The sequence below is a fragment of the Tenrec ecaudatus genome, chromosome 10, assembly GCF_050624435.1.
Source record: "Tenrec ecaudatus isolate mTenEca1 chromosome 10, mTenEca1.hap1, whole genome shotgun sequence".
NCBI classification, from domain to species: Eukaryota; Metazoa; Chordata; class Mammalia; order Afrosoricida; family Tenrecidae; genus Tenrec; species Tenrec ecaudatus.
In genome coordinates this window covers 123,665,836-123,680,682 of record NC_134539.1, presented here as the reverse complement: position 1 = coordinate 123,680,682, position 14,847 = coordinate 123,665,836, and the positions used below count along the sequence as shown (strand labels likewise).

The following is a 14,847-nucleotide window of genomic DNA, read 5'->3' as shown; positions in this document are numbered from 1 at the left end:
ATATAGTAAATATTTTATCCTCCACTTTTAATTCTAAGAATTAAAGAAGAAAAGAATTTCCTCCTTTCTTTGCAATATGCCTCAGCTGCATCTACATCTCCTATCAACAATTTAATTTTAAAATTATTTCCACTTGCTACCAAAATATAATAATTTAGTGCTAACTTTAATTTAGAAAAACTCGGTATTCCAGTAATAAAGACCTAAATTTTGTTTTACTTCAGTTTATTATTCTTTTATATAGAGATGCTTCAAAAAGTTTGTAGAAAAATTCTGTTATATTCCATTTTTTCATAAACTTTATATATTTTAGAAAGTCTATATCTGTATCTGTATCTATGCCTACATCTATTTTTACCCTGCCTATATCTATGTCTATATATATCTAAACTTTATCTATATCTATGATGTGAAAAGTCTAGGAGAATTTGTGCATTTGTGTCATCCTTGCACAGGGGCCGTGCTAATCTTCTCTGTACATTCCAATTTTATTATACAGCCCGTATAATAAAGCAAAGCAAGCACAGTTCTTTTAAAGTATAATGATACAAAGAATCTTTGTTCTTGTAGCAGTCAGGACCCAGCTAATAAAACATGTGAAATTGATAAACAAGTGATTGAAGAGCTTGGTGGTAGAGTGGGAAGCCAAAAGGAAGATTACACAAGGTTAGAAAGCTAGAAACTGGTTAAATGGACAAATGTAAGATAGTGATGTTTTTGAAGGTCAGGAGCTTGGGTCACTAGGCCAATGCTGGTCTTAGAGTAGATATGTCCAGGAAAAGCAAAGATAAAAAGGAGACTCAGTGGATATTAGGAATAAGGTAGATGCCAGGGAAGAAATATTCCTGTCAATGCCTCTCACTGGCCATCAGCAAGAAATCAGTTATCACATAAACTGATGAACGGAGCAAGTAAGGGTCAGTCCCCTTACAAGACAAAGTAGATCAAGGGATAAAAGGAGAACACGGAAGGAAAGCAATGAAGAACAAACAAGCCAAGGGCTGAAAAGTAATCAATTTTTAAACTTTTAAAAAATCAACTCTATTGAGATACAATGATATAGAATAAAGTGTACTTATTTTTACTGTACACTGATATTATTTGACAAATAAATATATAACCTCTCACTTAGAACATTTTTTGCCACCTAACAAAGTTCTCTCTTACCTATTTACCATGAACTCCCTATCTCTACTTCAGTCCTAGGTAACCACTAATCTCATTTTGGTTGCTATAGATCAGTTTTTCCTGTTATAGAATTTCATACAGATGGAGTCATAGAGTATGTACTTTTAATGTGTGAACTTTTTTCATTCAACATATTTGAGAATCATCCATATCATGTTTATCAGTAGTTTCTCTTTTTTTTCTGAGTAGTATTCTATATGAACATATGACAGTTCATCCATTCACCTATTGATGGACATCTGGGCTGTTTTCAAGCTTGTTTATTATGAAGAAAATTTCTGTGAACATTCATATACAAGGGATGTTTTTGTGTGTAACCATATGTTTTCATTTCTTATGGGTAAATACTTGAGTGAGGAAATACTGGGTCACATGATAAGAAATTGCTTAACTCAAACAATTCTTTCTTTTTAATCTTTTAAGTATTGTAATCATGAATGTCCACAAAAGGACATTAATCCTTTTCTTCCAACAATTTTTCTTTCCAGAGAGAACAATTCACATGAGTTTTTATTGGAATACTCTTGATGCATGTCATGCTCTTCATAGCTCAGTATTTTTTAATAGTAAGAAAGGGGATTAAGGAGGTGTAAGAGGAGAGGCACTGAAAAGGAAATCAGGATAATGCAAAATAATGAATGAAAAGACATCTTAACAATGGCAAAATCATCCTACACAGCTGCTCTGAGATCCCAAGCTCTGCTGTCAGCCACCTTCTGGCAAAGCTGCTCTGTCAGATGGATGCAAAGCATCCATATGAGTCCTTTAATAGCTTTATTAAGCTAAGGAGATTCTTCTCCCACTTAGAGTAATACAGAGGTGTGGGTTTCTTTTACTCTCAGTAGTAATGTTTCCCCAACATATATCACTTCCATTTGATATGTGGGTTGAGTCATAAATTAATGTCACAAATAAATGTCATTTAGGAGGAGGCAACTCCATTATTACAAAGTAGGATAGTGTAACTTGATGTGAATTGTTAGAGTTGACAGGCGTGTACTCTTGAACTACATGTTAGCCTAATTCTGAGATATTAAGCAGTTCTCTGAATGTGAAAATGAATACATTTAGGCATGCAGATGAAAAGATTTTGTCAATCTTTTCTAGACAGTCTGAAATGGAAATTAACAGGTAGATTGAAAGCAAAGACAAATGAGGAGTTTAAAGACTTTCTTGGCATCTCATAGAAAATTGCTCCACACTGGTGATGTTTTAAACAAAACACGTATAAATACATTTTGCTTGTCTGGAAACAGACTTATTTATTGGGTCTTTCCACATACTTTTGAGACAATAAAATAAATGGCTATGAGGACTCAGTGTAACTTTCTATCATGTATTATTTAATCTCAAGCTAGGAGAGAGAATGGAACTGTATTTTACATGATGCCATAATGTACATTAGTGAGTGAAACCCACTTAATCTTAAAATAACAGTATCAGGGCAGGGATTTAGAGTACAGTATTAGTTGAAAACAGCTGGCAAAGGAGAGTCCCTCTTCTGCCATTAATAACTGACTGGAAACAGTATTTCAGACCCTAAATCCAACTGAAAGCCAGGAACAATAATGAAGAGGATGGGGTGGGTAATTTCTGAGAACATGTTTTTCAAAGTAGAGCAAGAATCACCATGTTTTTGCTGAATTATATGTTACCATGGACATGGCAGGATGCGTAACCATGCTATCTTCTATACAGCTGTATAACAACACAGCTTCTCGCTCCCCCATCCCTCTCAGTCAGGCTGGAAAATAATAGGTTTGTGTGATAGTTTGGTAAGAAAATTAGGATCATTTCAAATGGTTTTAATTTCAGCCTAAGGAAGAAAGAAAAGAGGCTTGGGGAGGTGGGGGGGATGAAGAAGATCAAACAAAATATAGGGGAAAAATGCATATTATGTAATGAAGTATAATATGTATTATGCTGCCATGAAAGAGGGAAATCTTTAGTGTGTTGGTAAATGAATGAATTTTCAGTAAAAAGACTTGGATGGAGTCTTTGTTGCACCGCTTGTGTGTGACCTTGAGCAAAGTCACCATATGTCTGAGGCTAGACTTCCTCATCTATCAAGTGAAATCATAATATCCTGTACCTCCAGGGGCCGTCGAAAGGATTAAAGGGGTAACAGTAACTTGTAAAGCCCTAATAAAATGAGGCGTTACATAGATGCATTTCAAGGTTAAGGTTTCAGAGGCAGAGAGGAGTTAAAGGATAAAGAGTAGGCAGCTTTGGAAACTGACCACCTGGGTTCTAGTTCTAATTCCAGCACCATGGCTAGTGATTTTGAGACCTTGAACCAAGGTCAGTTTTCTCTTTTGAAAAAGGAGGATCACAGCACTGTCTTCACAGAATCAAAAGACCATCCCACTTGTTGGGTACTTGTTGCGCCCCTCCCCCCTCCCAAACTACTTACTCAGTGAGCATCTTCAAGAACAAAAGGTGAACATGAATGGCGAGACTTCATCTTCCTTACTCAGCACTCCTGATCAGGAGAGGCCAATCACTGGAAAAGGACTTACTGTTTGGTAGAGCCAGATAAAACGAAAGAAACTCTGAGCTGGATTAGCACAATTGCAGAAACAGGGGGCTCACCCACATCAAAGATCATGAAAATGGCAAGGGACCCTCGACATTTACTTCTGTTATGCATCCCGGCGCCATGAGCCCCACTGGATAGCAACTAACAACAGCAGAGGCAAGGGAAGAGTGGAGAGGGAAACTGAGGTCACTACATCTAAGCGGGACCCGAGAGCCAGGCTGGGAGATGTTCTGCTCCCTCCAGCTTTGGTCGCTGGAGCCTAGGGTAGCCACGTGAAGCTATTCAGAGTTGGGTACCGGGAGAGTCGAGTGTCCTTCCGACGGGAAGGACCCTGAGCTACTTAATTAGAGACAGTTCCCATGGCGACAGTCTCCAGGCAGCGTGGGCAGAGCTCGGAGTAGGGCTAGAGGGTGGGCCGCCGCTGGACCCTGCGCGCGCCCGCCACCAACTTTCCCTCCAGACTCGAGCGGGGCGGCGCGGAGGGAGGGGGCGCGCGCTCCGCCCCCGCCCGCCCGGGGCCGCGCACGTCGGCGCTCGGCGGCGCGCACGCCTGCGGGAGCCCTCTCCAGGCAACCTAGTGCTGATCGCTCGTGCCGGTCCGGCCGCTCGCCGTCCTTGCGGGAACCCGAGGCTCCAGAACAGCCCCGCTCCCTTTTCTAGGCGCTCTCCCTCCCTCGGCCAGGTCGGCCCCGGGGCATGAGCAGCAATGGCCGGCTGCAGCCCTGAGGAGAAAACTTACCGGCGCTTCCTGGAGCTATTCCTGGGCGAGTTTCGCGGGCCGTGTGGCGGCGGCGAGCCGGAGCCGGAACCCGAGTCCGAGCCCGAGCAGGAGCCCGAGCCCGAACTGGTAGCGGCTGAGGCGACCGAGGCTCTGGTCGAGGAAGCCGGGGAGGAGGCGGCTGCTGAGGAAGGGGAGCTGGAGCCCGAGCAAGACCCGGAGCCCGAGGAGGAAGAGGTGGCGGCGGCGGCCGAGGGCGACGAGGAGGAGGGCGAGGAGGAGGAGGCGGCCGCCCCGGGGCAGTCGGCCGTGCCGCCGCCGCCGCCGCCGCCGCCGCAGCCCCAGCTGCCGCCGCTGCCTCCGCTCCCGCGGCCGCTGTCGGAGCGCATCACCCTGGAGGAGGTGGAGGGCGAGAGCCTGGACCTGTGCCTGCAGCAGCTCTACAAATAGTTAAGTCGCGGGGCTCGGTTGGGGGTGGGCCCGGCTCCCGCGGCCCCTCAAACTGCTCGCTTCCGCGCCGCACCCCACCCCGAGCCGCCCCTACGGCGGGGACCCCGGCGGCCCGCGGCCACCTACCCACGCGCCCGGCCCCCGCGCCTCTGCCCGGCCGGGCCCCGGCCCGGTCCTTCTTCCCGCGCCTCAGCGCAGCCCGCACGCCCCTTTGCCTTCCCGCCTGGGAGAGGTCCTTTCTCCCAGCCTCCTGCCGCTCCCTGCTTCCTCCCGCGGCTGCCTCCCACCGGGTGGGTCCGCGTCCCTCGGTGCGGGTCCCTTGTTGTGTGCGGCGGCGAGATGCCTTCTACGTAACCGCCGGTTCCAGCCCGGAGAGAACCGGGTGGATGGGTGGGCGCTCATGTCCAAAGTGAAGAACTCTTTAGGTGGCTTGAGACCCCGGCGCCTGGTCACTTAGTTGGAAGCAATGTGGTCACTGATGGGGGAAGGAGGGCCGGGGAAATGTACTCGGTAGCCTTCAGGTGGAAGACGCGGGGCTCCCCAGAATTCACTAAAGTGGAGAAGTCAGGCTGGTGTGATAGAATTGCAGGGATGTGCAGAATTTTCAGTTCATTAGCTAGATGGGGTCGGGGGAGAGCCAGCAGATGGCTTAGCTCCACAGATGAAAGCCTAAAAATAGAAAGGTCAAGGCTTTGCCTTTCATGCTGGTTCTGGTCTTTATGAGCTGGAAATAGAAACGGTTTACAGTTGCGTTTCTCTCCAAATGGGATTCTGAAATAACGACAGAGGCGCACACTAATAAGTCTGAAAACATTGGGAGACTTTTCCCATTCAGCTGACAGTGGCAATGAAAGGTGTTACTCTGTCCCCCCCCCCCAAATAAAAGTTTACTACTGTGAGATTTACTGTTATTAAATTTAAATTCAATTCGTGGATTTTCACAAAAAGGCTAAGAAAGAGAAGGTCCTGGAAAATAAAGCTATTTTGTCTTCTATCAATCTAATAGATAGCTGATCAAATATGTTTTTCCTATCAAAACGGCAGCTTATCAGTAGGGAAAAGCATTTAAGACATCTGCTACAGAAGTGGAGACAATTGATAATATCCCATACTTTATAGGTTGTTTAAAATTTAATTTTAAGATACTGTGTGATTATCAAGGTCATACTTCTTTTTTGAGCTAGGTTAAAAATAAAAAAAAGTAGAGTATAATGCAACCTTCCAGAAATAAACAGAATTAATAATTTAGAGTATTTTCTCCCAATGTTTCTAAACTAGTAGAGACAAAGGCTTATACAGTGTTTTGGGATTTTTTTGCACGAGTGTGTCAATGCACTTTAAAAGTACCCTTTCTACTTTAAAGTGGAAAATTTTTTTTTTTTAACCAAAGTGAAGGAATTTATCCCAGTATCAAACTACGGTAGTTGTATTTTGACAGTAAATTCTTATCTTTAATGCAACTGCAAAAATAAAGATATATATATTTAAATATTGAGAAGCCCCCCCCCCCCAAATAAAAGGAATCACTGGTTTAGAACTGCCCTGAACAATTCCCATTCAAAAGGTTTTGCAAACATGAAATGTATACAAAGATGATGGTAAGTTGACGTGTATTTTGCCATATGGGAGGGAAGCAAGATTAATGGTGATATCTGTCTAAATTAGAAAAAGGATTCCAATGAGAAATGAGCATCTAATTGAGAAGGACATCATGATTTGGAAAGTAGAGTATCAGAGGTAAAAAGGAAGACGCATCAGGATGGCTTGAGATAGTGGCAGCAACAATGGGTTCAAAATTAGCAATGCTGGTGAGGATGTCTCAGGACGGGTCAATGTTGCATTGTTTTATATGGGGTCACTATGAGTCAGAATCAAATTGGTTCACTTAACAACAAACAACCATTGAGAACAGAGTTTGAATTTGAAGTAAAACTAGAAAAAGTAAATTAAATTTGGAAAACCTTTCACCTTAAATGAAAGACTTCATTTAGTGCCGGAGCTATAAGTCTGCTTTTAGCAGATGTAAAATGATGGGATTATTTATGTAAAGTATCTTTAAGGTCTACAACAGGATAAAGGAAAAAATCCTCACCATTTAACTCTTTAAGTTTTTATTTATTTACATATTAAAAAATTATCTGACTTAGACCTAAGAATCAATGTTGGGAGATAGAGGTAAATAATTTTTCTGCTAAAACACTTCATTTTACAGATGAGAAAACTATAGTTATAAATTCAGAAGTGACAGAAATGAAATGGTTTTCGACATATTTCGAAATGTGGACCATGCAGATTGCAGCACAATGAGCAACCACTAAGCCACCCAAGGCTCAGTGTTTCAACACATTTCAATATAATCTTCCAAGCCCCAAACTTTCCTTGCATATTTGAAATCATGGTTTCCTCAATTAACTAGGAAATACTTTGAAATAACTCTGACTAGGAATACATTGGAATTACTTGTTTGGACAAAACGAGGATTCCCTCCCCCCCTTCAAAATACTGTTTTTTATCTTGGGAATTTTTAATAATTTATGAAAATTCTGTGATATCTTTCAAAAAGCACTAAAAATTCTTTAATGTAATTACCTGAATTAAAAAAAATTACCTGAACTCTACTATTTGATAGTAGTAGGGGTTAAAGTTAAGGAGAAAATAGCACTGCATTTAATATCCGTTTCCTAAATTTCTACTGTCTTTTTCTGTCAGTATTTTATTTATATAATATATATTCACATGCACACACACATCTGCCTACTTTACAAATGCAAGATTTTAGCAATAGATTGTATATATACTAAACAGAATGAGGGTCTCAAGAAAAAGAATAAAGGGGCTTGTCTTCTCAATATTGACATTAGTTGACATCTTTATTTATTTAATTATTTTTAAATTAACCATTTTATTGGGGGGCTCTTACAATTCTTATGGCAATCCATCACTCAATAATTTTAAGCTCACTTATATATATGTTGCCATCAACATTACCAAAACAATTTCTTTCTACTTGAGTCCTTGATATCAGCTCCTCTTTTTTTCCCCCTCCCTCCTGTACCCTCCCATCTCAGTGAATCCATGATCAATTATATATTATTACTGTTATTTCGTGTCTTAGACCGTTGTCTCCCATCACCCACCTTTCTGTTATTTGTCCCCCTTGGAGGGGGGTGTATTTTATTTTTAAATTATTATAAGTGACCCATTTTTCTCATTTTGCTTCTTTCAAGAGTTTTATTCTTCATTTTGGTAAGCTGAAATCCCAGGATTAGTGTGAGATTAGCAGTTACAGGCATACCTCAGAGATATTGCAGTTTCAGTTACAGATCACCACAGTGAAGGTAATATCACAATAAAGTTAATCACATGTATTTTTTGTTTCCCAGTACATATAAAAGTTATGTTTACACTATACTGTAGTTGAGTGTAAATTAGCATTATGAAAAAGTTTTAAAATATTTTGAGAATTACCAAGATGTGAAACAGAGACCCAAAGTGAACATATGCTATTGGAAAAATGGCACCCATAGGCTTGTTCAATGTAGGGTTGTGTAAACCTTCAATTTAAAAAAGGCAGTATCTTCCAGTTGAATAAAGTCAGGTTCAGTAAAATGAGGTTTGCCTGTAAATAGGTAGGTAAAGGATCAAGGCTTAAATGAACAAAATAGAGTTATAATTGGCAACTTTCTAAAAGCTTTTAAGATTAAAATATGGGATAAATTTTTCTGCTATAAGCTTTCAGATGGGAAATATCTACTTAGATATTTCTTTGTGAGATTAGATGAAAATAACACACTAACATATTAAAAGAAAAATAATAGCAGTCAAAATGGCAAAATTTCCTTGGATGAGAAAGACATCTGTTGCAGACTATAAATAACTCTTTTGAGAGCATTTAAAATTTTTTTCAATTTTTTAAACCTCAAGAATCAGTGATGAATACATGCAATGCCTTAGAGTTATTTTACTGAATGCTTAGTTATTAGTCTATTGGCAGTAAAAAATTTCAATGTTTGCAAGCCATCACTGCTAGTTAAAAAAAATCTGTTTTATTCCTTTTTAAAATTTAAATTCCACAAAGACCTTCAAATAATTATTTTCTAAAGATATATTTTAGAATTTCCAAGGTTAGAAAATCTCTTTGGAAAGTGGAAGTGAAATAGAGCTTTGAAATGATTTACAGATAAAAATATAAACAATCCAAAAAAATATATATAACCAATCCTACAGCAGATCTGAATATAAGGTTACATGGGTCACTGTGTGTTTGATTTTTTTCATACTATATCCACTGTTGTTGAGTCAATTCCAAAAATTTATTTAAGTCTGTAGAACCAAATACTCTGAAGTGTTTATTAGGAGTATAAATCATCATCACGTTTCCTCAATTATTCATTTAGTCTGGGTTGGCCTTCCCAAGGGGGAGACAGAAATCCCAGCAGCCTGGCAATGTTAAGTAGTTCCAGATGGTTTGCAGTAGTGATGAGGGTGGGCACTTTGAAAATGGCTTGGGAAGCAAAAATAATCATTGGTTATAGACACTAATCTTTCAGTTATATTGAGTTACATTTAAAAGGATGTGAATTATTAATGACTTTGTGTTAGGTCAGAAACTCATTAAGACTTTTCTCACTTTAACATATCTAAATGGATAACTGCATAGATGTGAGTTATTTAATAATACTTAACAATGAGACCATTTCTCTTGTTAAAAAGTAATAAATGGAGCAGATACCAAGGTCTCAAGTAGAAAGCAAATGTTTTGAGAGTGATGATGGCAACAAATGTACAAATTTCTCGACACAATGGATGTATGTATGGATTGTGATAAGAGTTGTATGAGCCCCCAATAAAGTGAGTTTTTAAAAAGTAATACATGTTTGCTATATAGAGTGCAAAGTATGTAAGGTGAAATCTCACCATTGTCTTACATACTTCAGACATGTCAGGATAGACCAGTCCCTGGAGAAGGACATCATGCTTTGTAGAGGGGCAGCGAGAGAGAGGACCCTCAATGAGATGGGTTGGCACGGTGGCTGCAAAAACCGACTCAAGTATGAGAACAATTGTGAGGACAGTACTATGAGTAGGAACCAGCTTGATGGCACCTAACATCAACAACATGGAGTTGAATAAGTCTCGGTAGTATAGAGGGCTATAGTCCTAGAGTATACATTGGGCTGCTAACCAAAAGATCAGTAGTTCAAAGCTACCAGCTGCACTACGGGAGAAAGACAAGGTTTTCTACACCCATAATAGTTATGGTCTCGGCGACCCACAGGGACAGTTCAACCTTATTCTATACGGTCACTACGAGTGCGGCATCCACTCAATGACGATGAGGTTTCTTTCTTTCTTTTTTTTGATGGAGTGAAAAAAACTGATAAGGGAACAAACACCTACCATTTGATGCAGATCACTTTCCAAGTTTTTCTCCTATTCTCTGCTGATGCTTCTTGGTGAACTTTTAATACTCTGGCTGTCCCTTTAGCGTTGGTATTCTGTCTTTGACCATCTTCTCAGTCTGGTTTACTTAATTGTTCCTAGTCAACAACACTGGAGAAAAATAAGACTTTTTACCCCTCTAAAGATCGATAGAGCCTTGGAAACCCACAGAGGCAGTCCTGCTCTGCGGTAGGGGAGCTGTGAGACGGAATCTGTTGCATGACAGTGAGCTAGCTGGTGTTTCTCTCATGACTTCTGTTATGCTATTTGAGATCTCTATCGGGCTTTGATTGGCCGATTGAACAGTTCCACCTGGATTATTCTTTATGTTTTCCAAGCCCGTTAACTTCCCCCCAAGCAAACAAACAAAATAACAAAAGAAATCCTAACTATTGCCTTTCTCATTACTCACATTTAGACAAGTCTTGCAAATTCTGCCTTGTAACAAAGTCATGGAATACGGGGTAGTACAAGTGATTTGTGATGGGCTTCTAAGCTAAAGTTGTGAGGTTCAGACTCACCCAGTAACTCTTTGAAAGAAAGACCTGGCAAACGTTTCCTGTAAAGATACCAGCCAAGAAAACTCAGTGGAGCATTTGTACTCAGTAACACATGGAGTCATCCCGTAAGTTGGGGCTAACTCAGTGGTAGTTAACACTAGCTCTCTGTTCATGCTGGCCATTCCCACTATATTTTGCCAGTCCTATCCTTCTTCAAGATATTCTCTTGAGTATAGCCTAAGTGATTCCTGTACAATCTGTATTATGTGGTTTGTTTTATTATCATGCACTGCTTAACCAGTTACCTTTAAATGGTTTATCTCTATATTGCCTTCCACGTAACATTCAAATGAGACTTTAAAATCCTACCACATCAGCTTCGTCTCTTAATTACTATCTTAATTACCCACCTCATGTTACCTCAACTCCTCTAAAGGCTACACGCCAGCTATGCTACATGTGTTAGTCTGGATTGACTAGGGAAACACATTTATAGACACTCATGTGTATAAGAAAGAGATTTATATACAAGAGCAATTGTATATTGAGAAGACATCCCAGCCCAGGCCAGATCAAGTTCAAAAGTCTGATATTAGCCCATATGTCCGATACCAGTCTAATTTCCTCTTCAGACTCATGCAGCATATGCAAGGATGCTGAATGCAGGAAGATCGCAGGCCAGTGGGTGGAAAGTCTTGTGGATGCAGTGGCAGTGGAAGCATCTCAGCATGGCGTGGGTCTCCATGTGGCTCTTCCAGCTCCAGGGCTCTGGCTCCATCAGGGGTCTCCATGTGGCTTGTCAGCAGGAACACAAGCAGAGTGTCTATATCTGGCCTTCAATCAGTTATTTAGCTCCATTGTGCCTCCAAATGAGGCCATGAAGCTGTGACCTATTTGACAAGCTAGACTCCGCCCCTTCACAAGTTGACAGGAGATGATGTAATTGCTACAAGTGCCTTTGTTCATAATATCCTGCTTCTTTTTGGAACATCAACCTCTCCCCTCTCCACTCTTTCAGCTTTTCCCCTCTCGTCTCTTACCCATTCTGTAGGTATCCATGTAACAAACATCTTTTAATAAACCTTTGATTATTGTCTCTGTACTGACAAAGAGTTTGTTACTCTATCCATGAACTCCTCTTCAATGCTTTCCTCCTATAGCACTTTATTATTTTGTGTGAATAAATAAACCTTCCTAGAACATCAAGGTGCAGAAAATATTAAAACCTATTTATATGTAAAATATGAAATTGTAATTAATATTTTATATATGATTAAAGTAGGTGACTTGTTCTGTACAACTGATTACTTGTGAAGTATAATAAATGAGATATCCTTAAGGAGTGCTTGTTTGAAAACACCTGAGGGTTGACAATGGCACATTCCTTCCAACATGAAGCTCACTACACAGTATTGCAGATTACCTGAACCCGATTAAATGGATTTATAAGCTATATTACCTGGTTTCATTAAAATTATCTTTCTCAAACTGGACAGTTAGCTTTAAAAATTCTGCAAAGAAATCATAGTCTGGAGAAAAAAACAACAGAATCATAGTCTGAACATAATATTAATCTAAGCATAAGCCAAAAAACCCCTTACGAGCCTACAGTTCTCTCATCCTCATTACATCCATCAGCCACATCACAGAACTGTGCTTAATAGGGTTTTCAATGTATATATATATAATCACTTAAAAAATTTACCTCCAGGCCTTTCTTTTGAGGTGTTTCGGAGTAGTGAAACCACTGATTTGGGGGCTAGCAGGGAATGTACTAATCATCTGCACTATCCACATTGTTGAGTCAATTCCAACTCATAGTGAACCTATAGATGTTCTGAGACTGTAATTCTATACAGGAGCAGAAAGCGTCATCTTTCTCCTTCAGCACTGCTGGTGGGTTTGAACTGCTGATCTTATCGTTAGCAGCCCAATGCATAGCCCACAATACCACCAGGGTTTCTTTTGTTACATTAGGGTTTATTTTTTTAAAAGAGAAATGCACAGACTTGGAATTATGCATGCTTTTTTGTTTTTGTTTGTTTTTTCCCCCTAGTTATTATTATCTTTTCCCCTCTTTTACCTCTTTGTATTCAATCTTTCATTTTCTTTTTGTTCTGTCTCCATTATTGTTGGTTTTGCCTATGTATGTACGGTAGGCATGGGTAGGAAGCTTGAGGAGAAAACGTGAGACCAATGATTCCGGAAGGACTTGGAGGGAGAAGGAGTCAGGGGAAGGGAGTGGTGAGCAAACAACACCATAGACAGGGGAACGACTATGGAATTAAAATCAGCAATGAAGAGGACACAGTGATCCTGGGGGTGTTGTAGCAACAGCAGTCTAGCTGAGAGGAATTACTAAGAGGCAGAAGAAGGGAGAGTGATGGTGGGGCTGGAGGAAGGTAAAAGGAAAACAGGAGAGATGTAGGAAGCATCTCTATGGATGAGCTATAAACATAGGTGTGCATATATGTAAATATGTTAATTCATAAAAATAGAGGTTTTGGCCTATGAACATATATTTATATGGCAATGCACAAAACATACATTTAGTGGACAGTCTTTGGGCCTCTGCTCAAGCCCTGCCTCAAGGCAAGAACACTATTCTAACAACCTGGCATTCTGTGATGCTCACCCTCCTGGCACAATCACTGAAGACAAAATGGGCGCATAAGCAAATGTGATGAAGAAAGCTGATGGTGCCCAGCTATCAAAAGATAGAGTGTCTGTGGTCTTAAAGGCTTGAAATTAAACAAGCAGCCATCTAGCAGAGAAGCGGCAAGCCCACATGGAAGAAGGTGTCGATGGGATTGGGTAACAGGCATCAGAAGACAACAACCAAAACCATATTGTTGAGAACGAGGGAGGTCAGAGCAGAGACACCAAACCCATCTGTAGACAGTGGTACATCCCCTCACAGAAGGGTTACAAGGAAGGGATGAGTCAACCAGGATGCAGTATAGCACCAATGAAACACACATTATTATTCTGCTTCCCCCCGACTATCATGACCCCAGCCCTGCCTTTCACTGTGAACAAGACTGGAGCATGTGCACGGGTACAGATAAGAGATAAGAGTTCAAGATACACAGAATCCAGGAACAGGAATGGGAGTAGTGATATCCGGAGGGTAGAATGGAGGTGTGGAGAAGAGGGGAGGAAGGGGAAACCGATGGCAATGATTGACACATAATACACCCCACCACCACAGCCAGGGGGACAAACAACAGAAACCATAGGGGAAGAGAGACAGCAGTCTGTGTAAGATATGAAAATAATAATTTATAATTTATCAAGGGCTCATGAGGGTGAAGGGGTGTAGGGAAAGAAAGGGGAGCTGATGCCAGTTGCTCAAATAGAAAGTAAATGTTTAGAAAATAATGATGACAGCATATGTACAAATATGCTTGATACAGTTGATGTATGGATTGTTATAAGAGCTGTAACAGATCCCAATAAAATAATCTTTTAATAAAAAAAGAAATAATGCAATTGTGTCCAATGAGAAGACGGCAAAAATGAAATTTTAAGATTACTAATGAGATTAGTATGTGTGTGCATATATTATACACTCATGCATATACATCTAATAATATACATATATTGGGTGGTTCAGGCTGTTTTTTATTGTAAAAATATATAAATGTTTGCCAATTTAACATGTTCAATTTAATGATATTAATTACATTAGTCATGTATGCTCAAATGTTTTGATAGAATACTTAATCAGATGTTTAAAGGCAATTGCATTATATTAGCTACTTGCTTGTCATTATGTCCCTAGATTCTACAAGGCCAAGCAAACACACACACACACACACACACACACATATAATCATTTTATTGGGGGCTCCTACAACTCTTATCACAATCCATCCATCCATCCATTGTGTCAAGCACATTTGTACATTTGTTGCCATCATCATTCTCAAAACATTTGCTTTCTACTTGAGCCCTTGGTATCAGCGCCTCATTTTGCCCCTTCTTCCTGGACCCTTGATAATTTATAA

General features: G+C 40.3%; 1 protein-coding gene and 1 non-coding gene across 2 annotated transcripts in view; one reads left to right on the top strand and one right to left on the bottom strand.

Moving 5' to 3' along the window:
- Window positions 1-412: 412 nt before the first annotated feature.
- On the bottom strand, window positions 413-515 carry LOC142460434 (U6 spliceosomal RNA). The gene has a single exon (XR_012786640.1). It is a non-coding gene; the product is annotated as a U6 spliceosomal RNA (small nuclear RNA).
- Window positions 516-4,294: 3,779 nt separating this feature from the next.
- Window positions 4,295-14,847, top strand: part of PPM1E (protein phosphatase, Mg2+/Mn2+ dependent 1E) — a 211,448-nt gene continuing 200,895 nt past the window's right edge. Inside the window, exon 1 of the mRNA XM_075561523.1 lies at window positions 4,295-4,894. Within this exon, the coding sequence (XP_075417638.1) occupies window positions 4,434-4,894 (461 nt within the window). The 5' untranslated portion in view covers window positions 4,295-4,433. The remainder of the gene's footprint in view (window positions 4,895-14,847) is intronic.